Source organism: Vicugna pacos, chromosome 3 (assembly GCF_048564905.1).
Source record: "Vicugna pacos chromosome 3, VicPac4, whole genome shotgun sequence".
NCBI classification, from domain to species: domain Eukaryota; kingdom Metazoa; phylum Chordata; class Mammalia; order Artiodactyla; family Camelidae; genus Vicugna; species Vicugna pacos.
This window is the reverse complement of record NC_132989.1, coordinates 10892685-10910096: the sequence shown is the minus strand read 5'-3', so window position 1 is coordinate 10910096 and position 17412 is coordinate 10892685. Positions and strand designations below refer to the sequence as shown.

Here is a 17412-nt window from a genome sequence, read left to right as displayed (position 1 = left end):
GTTTGGTGCAGCCACAGTGGAAAACAGTATGGAGATTCCTCAAAAGACTAGGAATAGACTTACCATATGACCCAGGAATCCCGCTCCTGGGCATATATCTGTATGGAAGGAACCCTACTTGAAAAAGACACCTGCACCCCAGTGTTCATAGCGCTATTTGCAGTAGCCATGGAAACAGCCTAAATGTCCATCAACGGATGACTGGATAAAGAAGATGTGGTATATTTATACACTGGAATACTACTCAGCCATAAAAAACAACACAACGCCATTTGCAGCAACATGGATGTTCCTGGAGAATGTCATTCTAAGTGAAGTAAGCCAGAAAGAGAAAGAAAAATACCATATGAGATTGCTCATATGTGGAATCTAAAAAAAAAGAAGGAACATAAATACAAAACAGAAACAGACTCATTGACATAGAATACAAACTTGTGGTTGCCAAGGGGGTGGGGGTGGGAAGGGACAGACTGGGAGTCAAAATTTGTAGATGCTGATAGGCATATGCAGAATAGATAAACAAGATTATACTGTACAGCACAGAGAAATATATACAAGATCCTGTGGTAGCTCACAGTGAAAAAAAATGTGACCGTGAATATATGTATGTTCATGCATAACTGAAAAACTGTGCTCTACACTGGAATTTGACACAACATTGTAAAATGACTATAACTCAATAAAAAATGTAATTAAAAAAATTGGTCCTATTAACTACATGTGGGAAGAAATACAGTCTACATTTAAGAAAGGCCCTCCACCTCCCTCACCCATTTTTGCTTCCCCATCTGAAACTTTCATATGTAGTTGCATTGCAACATGCACTGTCTGGTGTTAAAGCCTGCTCATGTTAAGAAAATGCCTTGATATTTGCATTTAATTAAAAAAAAAAGTGAGTTTCTGGAACCAAAAGCTCTAATTAAAAAAAACTAGAGTGTAATTAAGAAAATTTATCGATTTTAAGTGTGTAGTTTGATTAATTTTGATAAACACACACACACACGCACACGGTGTAACTGCCGCCAAAATCAAGACATAGAACATTTTCATTGTAAAATACTCCTGTGTCCCCCTTTGCAGTCAGCTCCCCTCTCCCTGTCCCCTGGCAACCACTGATCTAGTTTTTGCCAGTAATAATTTTGTCTTTTCTAGAATTCATATGAACGGAACAGTAGAGTATGTAGTCTTTTGTGTCTTCATTCTTTGAATTGCCATAATGCTTTCAAGATTCTCTGATAGTATTTTTACACTAGTAATTTGTTACTTTTACACCACAGTTTGTATATCCCTTCACCAACTGATGGACATTTGGGTTGTTTCTACTTTTTGGCTCTTAACTAAGCTGCTATGAACACCTGTGTATAAGTTGTGGCCATTTGATTTCACTTCTTTTAGTGAAAAACTTGGCAGTGGGATTGCTGGGTCATCGTGCTTATGTATGTTTAACTATAAGGAACTGACAAACTATTTTCCAAAGTGCGATACCATTTGAGGACATCTCATTTCTCAAAAATACAATGTTCCCTCATTTTCAAAAGAAAAAATAGATAAAAGTATTCATAGGATGTGTGTGGTGGCTGTATGAATCAGCTTGTTCTCTTTGTATCAATGTGGATAGATCTGACAAACAAGGTCACTGAAATAATCAAGCCACAAAATAGCACACGTGGTCTGACTTGTGGCCTTTGGTGAGCTAGGGAAGGGGAATGGGAATGAGGAAGGGAACATGAGGAACTTCAACTTGATTGTATTTCTTTTACCAAAAACAAAAGAATATACGAAACAAAACCAAAATTCTCCATGAAGCAACGATGACAGAATGTGAACAGGTGTTAATTCTAATTGATGGGTACTTTTTATTAGTCTCTGTGCTTTTCTTTATTTTTAGACTTATTTTTTTTTTTAAAAGCGAATACTGATCTAAGACTACTTCAAAGCTAAAGGGCTCTACTTGGTCTGAAGGGATCTTTCTAGGTTTCCTTGGCCTGCCTTAGTCTTTTCTGAAATGCAGACTGGCATTCTACTGGTTTCTGTGTTATACTAGACATGGATTAAAGAAGTCTTAGTACTGAGTGATTAATATCAGAAGCTCCCACGGAGAGAGCACCTGTTTGGAGGGAGTGTTACTTGTAGCAGAAGGGTACTTGACACTCTGCAGTTGCCGAAATGCTGCCTGATACTGCTCTGGGGAGTCGAGGCTGAAGGCTCTCTTCCACACCGCAGTCACTCTCTCCACAAAGGGCCCTTCGCCGCCTGCGGTCCAAGCATTGTAAGAAGAGGAACTTTTGACCTCCAAAAGCTGCTTTTCCTCCAGGTGCTTGGACAGTAGCTCAAGAAGGCAAAACACCAGTCTCTGACCCTGGAACCCAACAACAAAGGAGAGGAACTGTTACACAGGGAAGTGCTTAATTATCTAGAACTTTCTCTAGTCTCTCACTTCCTCCCCCTTTGCATTTGCAGCAACTGAACCCCCTCAGTGGACTGCTGCCCAGTGTTGAGTCTTGTGTGAGGGGAAAAGAAGTGAACTAATAGACCAGTGTTCCAGGTACCACTTAGGGGATTCCTACCCACAGCCCTTGGAGCGCAGGCAACCATGTTTATACCAGGGAATCCCAACTACAGCCCTACTCACTGAAATTTAGCCACACACAGGCCAGCCACCTAAGACTTGTATAGCCCAGTTTGAGAAAAGATAGGCTGGACTCATCCAGTTCTTTCCTCCTGCTCAAGCCGCAGATTAGGGAATAAAGAAGCTAAAGCGTAATTGGCAGAAGGTCCCAGGGCAGGAAAGCCGTGGAGATCTGAGAGCTGGGGCAATGGTTAGGGGCCATGTCCAAGCAGGTTTGGCAGAGGGAATCAGCTGGAAGAGAACAGAAGCACAGAGGAAAGGCCTAGAAAAATCTTTATTTTTGCTGGATTTTCAGTTGCCATGAGATTCCTTGTGTACCCTACAATATTTTCTCAGTTAAACTTGGGAAGGTCTCTGTTTCATATAGCCAAAATAGCCCTTATCAGAACAATATTTAACATAAAGTTAGAAGTGCTAAATAACCATTCTGGAAACTTTTTTGTTGTTGTGGATAAGTTAAGATTTCTCTAGATTTGGTCATTTTATAAATAATTACCAAGTGACACTATCTTTCACCTCCATTTTTATTTTGCAGTTCCCAGAAATCTACTTAACATTTTTCCTGGGCTTTGACTGTTCAGCTAGAACTGCCTTTAGCCCCAGTTACTCTACTAGGCAAAGTGGAACTGAAAAAGTTTACAAAGCATCTGGCAAGCAGAGTTCTCTAAAATGGACTCAATGTACGCATGTTTTAGAAATTAGGTGAGAGTGCTGAAGCTTTTAAAATAATCTCTATTTTGATGTGTCAAAAAAGACAATGGTTAAGTTACTCATTTTTAACCAGATGTGAACAAAATATTTAACAAATGTTTTGATTTCACTCCAGATTTGTTATGGCTTATAGCTGAAGAGGGCTGCTTGAGGCAGAGCACCCTGATTTCTGTTAGAGCTAATCCCTCTGTCTTCAGAGCAGACCCTCTCTCTCTTCACTGATGTGCTGATGACATCAGGGAAGACACACCAGGGGCCAGCCCAGGGGCTGAGTGGACTAGTCCATTCAACTGCTGAACAGTGGGAGTTACTGTCAATGATCATATTACCAATTACTCTGACCACGGCAACTGACGAGCCATGGTACGGCCAGGGCTTGATGGACACTTCTCAGGATACCAGCCAAATTGGTACAGCTTGTGAAACCGGGTAACTCACTTGGAATTTAACTCAGAAAAGGATCAGGGGCTCTTCCCTCTTAAAAGCAGGAAAAGGCAGTAACAGACTGACCTTTAGACTTTCGTGAAGCTGCAGGGCTTCCTGGGCTCCCACCCAGTTCCTGGCCAGAAGCAGCTCTTGGGCACATCTGAGAGCCAGGGAAGCAGACAACTCATTCTCTCCTACGATTGAAGCCAGCTCTGCAGCAGTTCTAAGTGATGTCGCGTCCCCCTTTTTTGACAAAACTTTGGCTGCATCATAAGCTGAAGTGGCCCCTAAATAGCTAAAATACAAAAGAAAACTCAGAGTGTCATAAGCAGATCTCCTACTCCTGCTGCCCAGAGGGTCGAATTGTTTCTTTCTGTCCACTTCGTCTTGCGTGTCTTCCTTTGGTCCCGGGTATATCATTGCCTCTAGCTGTCCCTGTGCAGGCTGAGGCCAGTGCAGCACAGAGAATGACAGATAGCATCATACAGGTTAAGGAAATAAAGGAACTGCAACAGTTGCTGAGATGAACCCAAGTGGAGGAGTCATTCCCTCCTGTTTTCCATATTTAATAATATAAGACCTCCCCAGAGAAAGGTGTAATTTTTGAGTCTGCTAACTAGGATTTCTTACATAGTTATGGTGGTTTAGATAAATACCAACTGGGTAGATCCTGATGAGTCTTATGAAGTTGGGTTTAATACACATATGGTTTTTAATTTGCTGGTCACTTTACCTCCACCTCTAAACTTAATACTTTCAGTTCTTGCTCTGCTTTTCCTGGCAGAAGCTCTTCTATGCTTGGGTGTGGCTCCTGTTTCTCTCAGACTTACCACTTGGCTGCTAAAGCATAATGGCCATCTTTTTCTAGGACGGCCCCCCAGCTGAGGTACAGGTCTTTCAGGATCGGGTCCTCTGGGCGCAGCCGGGCCTTGGCAACTGCAATAGCCTCCCTAGAGGCAAAAATAGGTCATTAGCTAATTTGAAAAGGCTCCTCTGTAAGAGGCTGCAGGATAGGATAAATCATCCCTTTTGTGTGGTCTGTCCTGTTCCAACTTCCATAAAAAAAAGATTTCCACATTACATGGCAAGTTAAAACCATGTACTGTGCTCAATTCTTAACCTAGGTCAGCAGTTCTTAAACTGTGGTCTGTGGATTCCCAGGAGTCCTCAGGGCCCTTTCAGGGGGTCAAAACTATTTTTATAATAATGTCAAGAGGTTACATGCCTTTTCTTACTGTGTTGACATTTGTACTGATTGTGCAAAAGCACTGCTGGGTAAACTGCTGGCATCTGAGCAAGAATCAAGGTAGTGGCCCTTGTAGTTAAAAAAAAAAGTAAATGCTTTTGATAAAGCAGGAAAAATGATAAATTTCACTAAATCCTACAATGGCTTGTTACTACTCTGTGTGCAAAATGGGAAGAATATTCTGTGTTTTTTGCAGCATTCCGAAGTACGACGGTTGTCGTAGGGAAAATCTTGTACAAATGAACTGCAAGCTGAACCAGCTGCTTTTTTTAGATGGAATCTTACTACTTCTTAAAAGAATGACTAGTAACAAATGACAGTTAGTCAGCGTTGAGTATCTAGCAGATGTTTTTTCAAAAGTGAACAAAAGTAAGCCTGTCATTTCACAGAAAACAACTAACAGTACTGCTGCCAATGATAAAAATTGGAGCTTTTGAGTGAAAATTAGAATTTTAGCTGTGAGTCTGACAGCTTCCCAGAAGTTTAAGTCTTTTCTGATGAAGTAAGGAATGTGATTTTTTTTGGATACTTTATAATGATACATGTTAACATCTGGAGGAGGACCTATATAACTAAGTGAACTACCATTTTCCAAATGACATACAACTTCTTGGTTGCAGTCAACATAAAGTTGGAGCTGGAATAAAAATGTTTTAGACTAAGGTGATTGAGACAGTGATATTTAAGTAGTACGTATTCTGAGACCTCCACTTCCAGCCATAATGGAGTAATAACTAGGACCAGACCTAGCCTCCTGTCATAAAATTAAAACACTGGACAAAATAGTTATGAAACAACTGTTTTCAGATATTGGACATGAGGCAGCATAGGACTGTCATCCCAGAGAGAAGGAAGCAAAGGATGTGAGCCCATACATGGCCCTGGCTTTCTGCCTAAAGCCATTTTTCTAGGGGGGAACCCCAGCAGAGCCTCAGCAGATTGGGATTTGCAGGGCAGGACAGGAGGGAAGGAGCTGTCCAGAGAGAGAGAGCTCTATGGCAGTGCTTAGGGGTCCTGCTGAGTCTGGCTAATCAAAAGCCACCCACATGCAGGAAAGCCTTTACAGCTGGACAAAGGACAGTCAGAGAACTGAAGCCGAATAATTCCCAGAGCTCACTCAGGGCTGGGAGACATCTGAGCTTTGACCAGCCAGAGATGGTACATATATTTCCGTACATTTGAGAAGTTTAATTACAGTAAAGGTTTTATGCTGGCTTTTGAAATGGAGTTGTTAGGCAGCTTAATTTCACATTATATCCAACTAGTGGTTCAACTGTTGGGCCATACAGACCTGTAGAAATGGTTTGACTTGAGCAGCTCCACAGCTTCGTACACTTTGTGGATAGAAAGCAAGTGAGAGGCAGCCTTGACATACTGGTCCTGGAAACACAGCTGTTTGGCAAAAGCCTCCACAGCCCATACCCACACATGGTAACCAGCTTAAAAGAGAAAAAAAAATAGAAAGAAGGGAAGAAACAAAAATGTGGTTAAATAAGAAGCAGGTTAAAAAAAATTTGGGTTGAAAATGCCTTATTTTCAGTCATTGCATTAAGCAGAACATTTAGACACTAATTCAACAGCCACTACAGGTCATCTGTTTCACCTACCTCTCCCCATGCCTGTTATGAAATATAAATTGTTTCTTGATTATGTAATACATAAAAAACAGTACAGATTTCAAAAGTACAAGAGTGTGGAAGTCAGGATAGTGGTTACTGTTGTTGGAGTATGTGCAGACTGACTGAAAGGGAGCATGAGAGAAGCGTCTAGGGTGACGGTAATGCTATGTTTCTCGCTGTGGGTGCTCGTTACAAAGGTGTATTCAGTTAGTGAATCTCAAGTACACTCATAACCTGTGTACTTCCATCTCTCTGTCTCCTAGCATATTTGAATAAAAAGATAAAAAACTGAGTATGGCATAAAAATTTCCTTATTATCCTGGTACCCTCCCACTCAAACTTATCCAAATTCCTTTCCCTGGAGACAACCATTATTACCAGTTTCTTTTGAAACTTTTAGCGATAGTCTATGAATATATAACCATACATGTATAAATATTCTGTTGTACTTCTACACGTTGATTCTTTTCACTTACTGTCTTTTGGAGCTCTGTGCTACATCAGAGTGTACACAGCTGCCTCATTTTGGGCTCTCTGTAGTAGCTTCTACTGTACAGATATACAGGATTTAACCAGTCTCTTGCTGATGGACATGGAGGCTCTTGTGACCTTTTGTATTAATAGATGTCGCTGCAGTGACAGTCTGTGTTTTTTGTCATATTGCATGAGTGGGTACAGTAAAATTCCTACATTAGCACTGCTGAGTCAAAGGGATGTACATTTTAATTATTAGACATGGCCAAACTGGCCTTCAGGATGACATTTATCTTTAGTCAGCATATCCTAGAAATGATAGAGTTTTTGTTGAAAAGAACATACCCACTGGTGCCATAGCCACGAGATTGTCTGTCAGCTCTCCTCTCTCTGCTGCAGTCCGGAGAACACCTTTTAGATCTCCTTTCCAAAGCATGAGCTGGTGAAATAACTCAGGGTGGCCATTTTCCAAGTGCCCTTTTCCTGTTTGGAGGAGAAATAACATCTGTAAGATGTTTCAGAAATGTCTACCTGCACTGACTTAAGAAAAAGGCAGGACGGAAGTGAGGAACAAACCCCTAGAATGTGCAGTCTCTGGCTGATGGGTGACTCACTTCCCAGAGTGTTCATAATGAGGCGTGCAGCCCACTCAGTCACTTGTCCACCCACTCACTTTCACGTGCACTGTCACTCACTCAGAGTGAACGCTGCATGTTTACGGTCCTGTGACGATGGGAGGTAGGGTGTGAATTTGCAAATAGGGGAGCCCCAAACCTAGTAGCTGACACGTAAAACTGACAGTTACCAGCCACAGGACGGCAGCCACAAAAGAGGCAGGTACAGAGTGTTAAGGAAGACAGCACTGTGTTGACTGACTTGCCTCACCTTCAACTTCAATCATTCTGTACAGGGTAGCCCTGTCTGTGAATAGCCCCAGGTGAAATCTTTCCTCAAGGTCAGCAGACACATCCTCATTTGGCTCTGCTAATTCAAAAAGACAAAAATTCAGATGAAGTGATTTCATAGGTAACTGTTTTCTGTCTAGTTACTTCCAAATGTACACCTAGAATTCCCGTTTCAGACGCTGAGAAAAAGCATCTTGCGCCCTTGTTCAACCGTAACAGAGACCCCTGCCGAATATGAAAACCCTTGTTAGGCTCAGCTTGGGCAAAATCCAGTGAGACAGCTCAGTTTGCAGTTTGCTCAAAAAAAAAAAAAAAAAAATGTGGGGAAGAAAGAGAAATGTAAAAAAGCCAACCCCAAATTCAGTGTATTTAAGTGAAAAAAGAGAAAACAACCCTAGTGTATTTAAGTGCAGTAAAAAAACAAACCAAAAAAACTAATAAGAAATGTCCTGTATAAACCAGAATCTACCACAAAGGGATTCATTATTCATTTTTTTTTTTTTTTTGAAAAAGTCACCTGAGTAATCTGATAGTAGAGTGGCTTCAGGGAAAAAATGGAAGAGTAGGGTCAGGGGTGGAAGGGAAATCTGCTTTCTTTTTATACTGTTTGAATTTCATTTTACCATGTAGATCCCTTTTCAACACATAAAGTTGTTCAGATATCAAAACAACATGCATTAGAGGAGGCCTTTGAAAAATTAAAACCAAAAACTCCCATCAAAAATTTTTAAAGGAACTGCCATATTACGGATATGTTTCTAATAAGCAAATAATTTTTTACTCCATGTAGATATTGCTTACTGGAGAAAAATAGCTGATGGAACTGATTTATGCAGAGATGTTTAAGCCATCATACCAACCCCAGCCTACAAATGGCTGGTAACAACTCGATTTTTAACAGAAAAGCAGAGCATTATACCGCACAGGCTTGGGGAGTGCTGGCAGTGGGTCAGGATGGGAAGGCTGGCAGCAGGATGCAGGGCAATGATGTTTGGGAAAGAATGCAGAAATACAGAAAACAATTTTGGACATTTGTTGGCACCTGTTTTTTAAAAAATTATTTATTTATTTATTCATTCTGTTGGCACCTCTTATGTGCCAATTCCTAGAAGACTATGGATGGGCCAAGAAAGTGTATTTTTTGTACCTTTGGAGTGTTTTGCAGTGGCTAACACCAAACAGTCCTGATGAATCTCCTCTTTGGATCTGTGGTCCAGGCTCGTACTCAGTGGAAGGATGGAACGAGCTTTTCGCTTCTTCATTAAGGCTTCTGAAATACAGTAAGGGTACCGACTGTCTGAAAAGGACTTGATCGGAAACACAAAACTGAATGCCCACTGTGTAAATGTAACCCACTGGAGGGATACTGCTAGGCAGAGAAAGTTCCCACTCTTATAAAGAAGCTTTCAAATTAAATTAGGTGTGTGTAATGTTCACAATACACACAAACATGTCCCTGTGAACAAGCAACATCAACTGCAAAATGACAGTTCCTCAAGTACTAAAAATAGACCCCAAATGTAAACATAGCCAAAACACTTAAAAATATTTAAAAACTGAAACAAAAACAAAAGCCATACATTCCTGAGTTTTCCTTTGCATGTAATATGTGAGGATGGTTTAACAAAATATTTTAATTATTAGATACCAACCTGACTTCTCTTTAGGTAGCTCCTTTTTCAGTAAAGTGACTTTGTTATTAATGGTGACTTTTGACTTTTCAAAACCTACAGAAACTGGAGTGCAGCTAATTGGTTCTTTAGAAACTACATCATGGGGAAAAAGAAAAAAAAGTTTGGATGAGAACAATGTAGAATCTAGTTCTTTTTAAAAATTAAGAGCTATACCAGGCTTGAAGATATGATTTTTAATCTGTTACCCCCAAAATGAGATACAACACTTTAGGAAGGAGGCCCAGGTAGCCTCCCTTTCCCCACCTCACAAACTGTGTTCTGGGGGATCTAAGTTTATTACTTAGAACTCTCACTAATTGACCTAAGGAAAAGTTATAAGCTTCTAGCCTCCACAGCTTTATACCATGGGCCCAAGAGTTTCCACACTTGGCTCCAGTGGCAAAGGACTTCTTACATAGTTAGGTGATGACAGAGTACTAACTGCATATTTAATTACACAAGTAAGTAACAACTTTACCAATATTAAGTGTATGGGATATGGAGTCACAATCCTGAGTTGTACACAACCATAAACTTAAAAAACAAAAAACCAAGTTGCTGACTTATAGGGGTAAAGGACATTTTATGCAGCCATTCTGTGATAAAGATGTATTCTGATGAGTCTAAAAAATAAATCCATTAAGCTTTCAGATCTTTATTTACCCAAACCATGGGTCCCAATGGCTATCTCTTGGGATGGAGACGGTCAGGGATGCCTCTGTACCATTTATTTTGGCCATTTTAAATTGTCACATCAAAATGTTGTTTTGGAATTAAACATGAGTCATTCCATTTATATTGTTTACTATGCACCAGAGCTTTAAGGCAAATATATAAAAGACTAATAAAACTTTATCCAGTTACAGTTTTTTCTTTTCAAATCTCATTATTAGAAATTAGTGATGGGACCCTAAAAAACTGTTTTGTGAGAAATCTGAGAACTAACACTATAGCTTAACAGACTGGAAGAACCTAATCACATTTCATAGTTATTTTCCAGGAAAAAAAAAAACAGGTACAAATCCAAGTAGGAGGAATGAGAACTTCCAAGTTCCCAAAGTGGTGGTAGTAGCTTCCAGGTCAGACATTTGTAAGGGGCAGTGGTTTCTTTCAATAAACATGGCGGATATGGTCACATTGTTAAGTTTTCCCCATGGAAGTTTCTATGTACACACTGCCTTAGCTTCACTTTGTCCCACGGTCTTACCCTGCCCACGTTGATGAGAAGTTTTCTTTATCGAACTTCACTATTTCTATCCCAGTCATCCATTAGAGGCCCCTTAATATTTCAAAGGTATTATTTTGAGGCTTAAATAAATCTTTTAAAAAAACTAATGCAGCTTCTGAGGGCACAAAGGACACCACCTAAGTTAAGGAGCTGGGAAAACGAGGTCAGAGGTAGAGAAGTTACACACTGAGCAAGGACCTGGCCTAGTTTCCTGGCCGTGACTGTTAAGTCCTAGGGAGTGAGTGAAACATGGGATCTGGCCACATACCGGCTGAGGTGACAGCACAGGGTAGCTCTGGCTCCCGGGCTTCCTCCTCGGTCTCCTGGTCCGACACGCCGTTCTCAACAGGGCCCGAGCTCTCTTTCATGCCCTCGTCTTCATTCTGGTCACACAATTCCTGCTTTATAGGCACTCTCGAGGTGGGCTTTTTCTTCTTTTTTGGTTTTGGCTTAGGCTGAGAGAGCCTTTTTTTCTCTAATTCAATACTTTTCTTGCCTATAGGAATTGCAGTTAAGAAAAGGATATATTAAAATATGTATTCTTGGTTAAAAGATTAGGGGATAATCTCCAAAAGCTTTGTACTCTTTTTGGTAACATTTTTACCCTATCCCTTCCCTCCCAATGAATTCTTATATTATCAAAATATTAACCAAACCAAAACCTTTTGATATTTCATCAACTATAAACACGATGCCCAATTACCCCTGAATATTTCAGTGTGTATCCTACAAACAGGAATCCTACATCACCATAGCATTGCCATTAAAATCAGGAAATTAACCATGACACATGACTACTACCTAATTCACATGTCATTCAAGTTCTGCCAGTTGTACCAAGAATGTCTTTTATAGCAAAAGGAATCAATCCAAGATTACACATTGCACTGGCTTGGTGTGTTTCTCTAGTTTCCTTTAGCCTGAAACAGGCTCAGTTTCCTTTGACTTGCAGGACTAGAAACTCTGGAAGATTACAGGATAGTTGTTTTGTCAAATTTCCCTCGATTTGGGACTGCATTATGCTTTTTGTGATTAGATTTTTGTTACGCATTTTCAGCTGCAATACACAGAAGTGAGGCTCTCTTCTCACCTCAGTGCAACCTATGAAGTAGCACATAATTTCCATTTGTCTCATTATTTGGTTATGTACTTTGATTATGGGGCTTGGGAGGGTTTCTCCCTTAAAAAACTGTTTCCCTTTTGTAATTACTAAGTATTTGCATTCACTAATTTTACTATCCATTGAGGTTTCATGACGAAAAATTGTAACTCTGGTGACTGCCAAATGGCAGTCTTCTCTTTCATCATTCATTCTACATTAGTTGGCATTCTACTGTAAAGAGCTTTTGCTTCTCTGCATCTATTTAGACATCCATTTATTTTTATCAGTATGGACTCATTGATTCCTATTTTATGTTTTAATGTATTACTGTTTTTTTTAAACATTTTAAAAATTAAGTTATAGTCATTTTACAATATTGTGTCAAATTCCAGTGTAAAGCACAATTTTTCAGTTACACATGAACATACATACATTCATTGTCACATTCTCTTTCACTGTGAGCCACCACAAGATCCTTAATATATCACTGTTACTTATTTTTTGTTTTACAAGTTATTTATCCTTTGTTTTTTTAAAGTCATCTATATTGAGGTATAATTTAATACAAGAAAATATACTCATTTTTTAACACTTTTATGAGTTTAGACAAAGGTGTGGTCAGGTAACCCTCGACCATAAATAAAATAAAATGTTTTTATTACTTCAGAATGTTCCCTCATGCCTTTTTGTAGTACGACAAACCCTGTCCCCAAGCCCTAGGCAATTACTTTGTTTTGCCTACTTAAGAATTTCACATGATTTGTATTTCATACTCTATATTATTGCTGAGTAGAGTTCTACCATATGGATATACCACCGTTTACTTACCAGCTAATATATACTTAGCTTGTTTCCAGTTTGTGGCAATTACAGATAAAGGTTTTACAAGTCTTTCTGTGGATACATCATTTCATTTCTTTGGGAACATTTCTGGTGTTTATACACTGTCTAGTTTTCTAGCTATTTGTGGTTGGTGGGCAAATCTGCTACCAGTTAATCTTTCGTAGCCAGAAATGGAATTCTCCTGTTAACTGTTTTCAAGTTCAAACTGTCCCACATTTGGGAAGCCAGTCCCTTCAGGCTGACTTGTCATTTTGAGGTAGCTTAGTTCTTTGAGTGCCTTCTTCTTTGTGGCGTAAGATGACGCTGCAGGCTTATCTTGTGTTTTTCCTAAGCTAATCTGGAACCAGCCATTTCTCCGAGGAGCCCTGGCCGGTCCCTTTTAAGGGGGAATGGCATTTAGAATGCACGATGTGGGCGCTAGGGATACTTGTTACTCTGGGTGTTGTCCTCAGGCCCCTCATGGCTGCTATCCGTGCTTAGGCTCCCAACCCTTACCATACTCTTCTGCTGCCCAGCATGAGTGTCTTCCTCGCTTGACTCCCTGATCAACTCAGTTACTGAAGGAGAGAGAAAAGGAATTAGGCAAGCCTTTATGGGCTCCACCTTCTAACTGACCTTGAGGAGGCCGGGAATGTTCTTGCATGGAAGTGAGCCATTTGTACACACAGAAGTCATCTGCCCCTGAGTAGATGCAGTCTGGATCCAGTGGGGACCACACCACACAAAACAGTCGACCTCGATGTCCTCGGAAATTGCATAGAGGCTCTTCCTGGAGAGTATCCCACACCTAAAACCAAAAGTCACACAGGAGAATAAATGGTCTATTTTTTTTTTTTGGGTAGGGCAAGCTTTTGGAAAAAACTTTGAGAAATCTATTGTACTCTTATTTCCTCTTGTGATTTGTAATTTTCTCTTAGGAGTTCAGTTTCAAGAATGCTTTTCCTGTTGGAGGCTTATGTGCTCTGGGATGTAGAAGCATTCCCATGGGGATGACTTTCAGTGAGCTTCAGTGGTACCCTATGGATTTCACTGTCCTGAACCAATATTATACATTAATTTTTGGGCTGGGGATTCTGATACTGTGAAGAGAATTCTAATTCAGAGCCTACTCCTACATATGTGATGCATTCTTAGGATTCTAACTTCTTACAGTTGATTCTTTTGTCCCCATGTCCCTGGGCAAATGATCAGTTTCCTGAATTACTCCAGTCTCCATTTCACAAAAGGCAGCCCTTCATGGCTCTTAGCTCTGTGCACAAAGTTAATTATCACTGAACACTGAAACAGACATCCATCACAGATAATTAGATCCCCAGCTCCTAAAGTCTATTCTGGTTCTGATATCCGAAACTCACCTTATATCTCTGGCTTGGCATCTCATCTTTATTTTTTAGAATTTGGAGATTTCGGACTTAACAATTTATTATTAGAAATTGTTTTCATAATTTATTGTTACCATTCTGTATTGGAATGGGGGGGGACTTTTCACATCAACTTTAGTCCATCATAATGACAGTAAGTCAGAATGAAATCTTTAAAAGTATTAGAATTTAGCTAGTTCCTATCAATACTTATCCTTTCATCTAAGTAAAACAATAAAAAAACCAAAAAACAATCTTAGCCCGCCAAGGGCCCACATAGGTGGAATAAACTCAAATGCCCTTTAGAGCTCAGAAAATCTCCTTCCATTCAAGATAATGGTGAGGGAAGGAGTACACACAAAACTAGGGGAAAAGAGGAACCAGTTTAAGTTAAAGTACATAGTGAAGAACCCACAGAATCAAGGATGCAACAGTACCTGAGCTGTACCATCATAGGAAGCAGATACCAGCCTTCCATCATGATGTGGGCTCCATGCCAGACTGGTAATCTTGGCTGTGTGCCCTGAGAGGGTCCGGTAGGGCTCTGTAATGGTCACTGGAGATTCAGAATTGCTCTCTAAAAGACAAGAGAACGATGTCATTTCTACCAATAACAACAGCAGAAAGACATAAAGGAGGGTATGAAGGAACATGGCAGGAATGAAGATTTTGCTGTGTGCTTTTCTATATAACTTTCAGTGGGCAATACTGTTGAGAGTGTGGGCACATTCATAGTGCCCATCATGCTCTCTTTCTAAAAGCCGTCAAAATGAGAATGGTACCTTTGTATGTGATACCAAGAGCTAGGTAGCGTCACGTATATGGTACTCTAACTAAAAATGTGTAACCTGAATCTGCTCGTGAGAAAGTATGAGACCAAATCAAGTTGAGGGGACATCTACAAAATAACTGGCCAGTACTCTTCAAAAAAAAAAAATAAAGTAAGATTTAAAAAAAAAAGGCTGAGCAACTGTTCTAGATATGAAGGACAATACTGGATCAGTTGAAAAAACTAGGATTAAGGATAGTAGATCAAACTATTGTATTCAAATAACTGAAGTTTATAATGGAATTGTGGTTATGTAAAGGAGTATCGTAATTTTTCCAAAATACATGAATATTAAGTGATATGGGGACACAAACAGCTTGGAAAAAATGCGTACACATACACACACAGAACAAAGCAAATATGACAGAATGTTGTTGTTGACTCTCTGAAGGGGTAATATGGAAGTTCTCTGTACTATTCTTGCAACTTTCCTCTAAGTCTGAATTATTTAAATATAAGAAGGTAAAAATAAAATGAAATAGACTCTGGCCATTTCCTATTTTTCGGTAGACATGAAATGAAAAACAAACTAGGATGATAGCATTACACCAAATACCTGCACTGCTCTCAACAATTAAGTTAATGCTCTTCAATAAGTGGTGCTGGGACAACTGGACAGCTACATGTGGAAGAATTAATTTAGAACCTTTTCTCACAGCATATACAAAAATAAACTCAAAATGGATTAAAGAACTAAATGTAAGACCTGAAGCCATAAAACTCCTAGAAGAGAACACTTTTTGACATAAATCATAGCAGTATTTTTTGGATGTGTTCCCTAAGGCAAAAGAAACAAAAGCAAAAATAAGGAAATGGGACTCAAACGTAAAAGGTTTTGCAAAGCAAAGGAAACCATTGACAAAATGAAAAGATCTATAGAATGGGAGAAAATATTTGCAAATGATATGACCAATAAGTTAATATCCAAAATATATAAACAGTTCATACAACTCAATGTCAAAACAACAACAACAACAAAAAACAATCAAGAACCCAAACCCAAAAAACAGACCAATGAAAAAATGGTCAGAAGACCTGAATAGATGAATAGACATTTCCAAACAAGAAGTACAGATGGCCAACAGGAACATGAAAAGATGCTCAACATCACTAATCATCAGAGAAATGCAAATAAAGACAATGAGAGATCACCTCACACGTGTTAGCTATCATGAAAAAGAACACACGCCACATGCTGGCAAGGATGTGGAGAAAAAAGAATCTTAGTACACTACTGGTAGGAATGTAAACTGGTGCAGCCACTGTGGAAAACAGTATGGAGGGTCCTCAAAAAACTAAAAGTAGACCCAGCAGTTCCACTCCTGGGTATGTATCCAAAGAAAACAAAGATACTAATTTGAAAAGATACATGCACTCCAATGTTAATGGCAGCATTACTTACAATAGCCAAAACATGGAAGCAACATAAGTGTTCACCAACAGGTGAATGGATAAAGAAGATGTGGTGTATATATACACAATAGAATACTCAGGCATAAGAAAGAGGTTAATTCTGCCATTTGCAACAACGTGGACAGACCTAGAGGGTATCATGCTTAGTAAAGTAAGTCAGACAGAAAAAGAAATGCTTTATGTTTTCACTTATATGTAGAATCTAAAAGTAAAACAAATTAATATAATAAAACGGAAACAGACTCATAGATACGGAGAACAAACTAGTAGTTATCAGTGGGGAGAGGGAAGGTGGGGGCAAGACAGGGGAAGAGGATTGAGAGATACAAACTACTATATAAAATAAACAGAAAGGATAGACTGTACAGCACAGGGAAATACACATTACTTTATAATTACTGTAAGTGTATATAATCTATAAAAATATTAAAATCACTGTGTTGTATACTTGGAACTAACATAATATTGTAAATCAACTATACTTCAATTAAAAAAATTAAGTTAATGCCCTTTGCCAAAGCAGATGTTTAATTTGGAATCCCAGTAATAATCATAGAACCAGGATGAGCTTTCTAATGTATATGGTCATTAATTACAAACTGCCTACTATTTATTGTTACAAAAATCTGTGTATACATTAATAGCTTCTCCATATTACTTTTAACTTGAGAGAGTCATTGCTAGAATCAAAAAGTTTTTGTTGTTACAAATAAGCATTCTCAGGAAACTACTGGAAATTAGTGCTATAGAAGTTTAAGATGTCAGCTGTTTTCACTATGGTTGCCAGCCCATACTCTGTAGCACTTTGACAACAGGTTAGTGTTACATTATAATTTCTTCATATTAGGAAAAAAGTAATTGTACTTTCCTTCACATTTAAAAAAAAAAAAGGCTTTTCTGGCCATTTATGTTCTTCTAGATGCTGAGGAGGTTAGAGAAGTTTGACTCCTTAT

The 17412-nt window shown here is 39.2% G+C and overlaps 2 protein-coding genes across 5 annotated transcripts in view; one reads left to right on the top strand and one right to left on the bottom strand.

The window, feature by feature from the left end:
* The window catches only part of GEMIN5 (gem nuclear organelle associated protein 5), a 39797-nt gene that overhangs the window by 5292 nt on the left and 17093 nt on the right, over positions 1-17412 (bottom strand). For 2 of the 4 annotated variants that reach the window (XM_015248450.3, XM_015248451.3), the window contains exons 14-24: positions 14655-14794; positions 13472-13643; positions 11180-11407; positions 9663-9776; positions 9158-9280; positions 7991-8089; positions 7451-7588; positions 6304-6451; positions 4597-4716; positions 3851-4061; positions 2108-2359 (exon numbers count right to left, since the gene is read on the bottom strand). In XM_015248450.3, coding sequence (XP_015103936.1) covers positions 2108-2359; positions 3851-4061; positions 4597-4716; positions 6304-6451; positions 7451-7588; positions 7991-8089; positions 9158-9280; positions 9663-9776; positions 11180-11407; positions 13472-13643; positions 14655-14794 — 1745 coding nt within the window. The remainder of the gene's footprint in view (positions 1-2107; positions 2360-3850; positions 4062-4596; positions 4717-6303; positions 6452-7450; positions 7589-7990; positions 8090-9157; positions 9281-9662; positions 9777-11179; positions 11408-13471; positions 13644-14654; positions 14795-17412) is intronic. The other 2 variants (XM_006214979.4, XM_015248452.3) reach the window with 1 other exon arrangement.
* CNOT8 (CCR4-NOT transcription complex subunit 8) overlaps positions 1-17412 on the top strand; it is a 41843-nt gene that overhangs the window by 21461 nt on the left and 2970 nt on the right. The gene's annotated exons all lie outside the window — the stretch shown is intronic.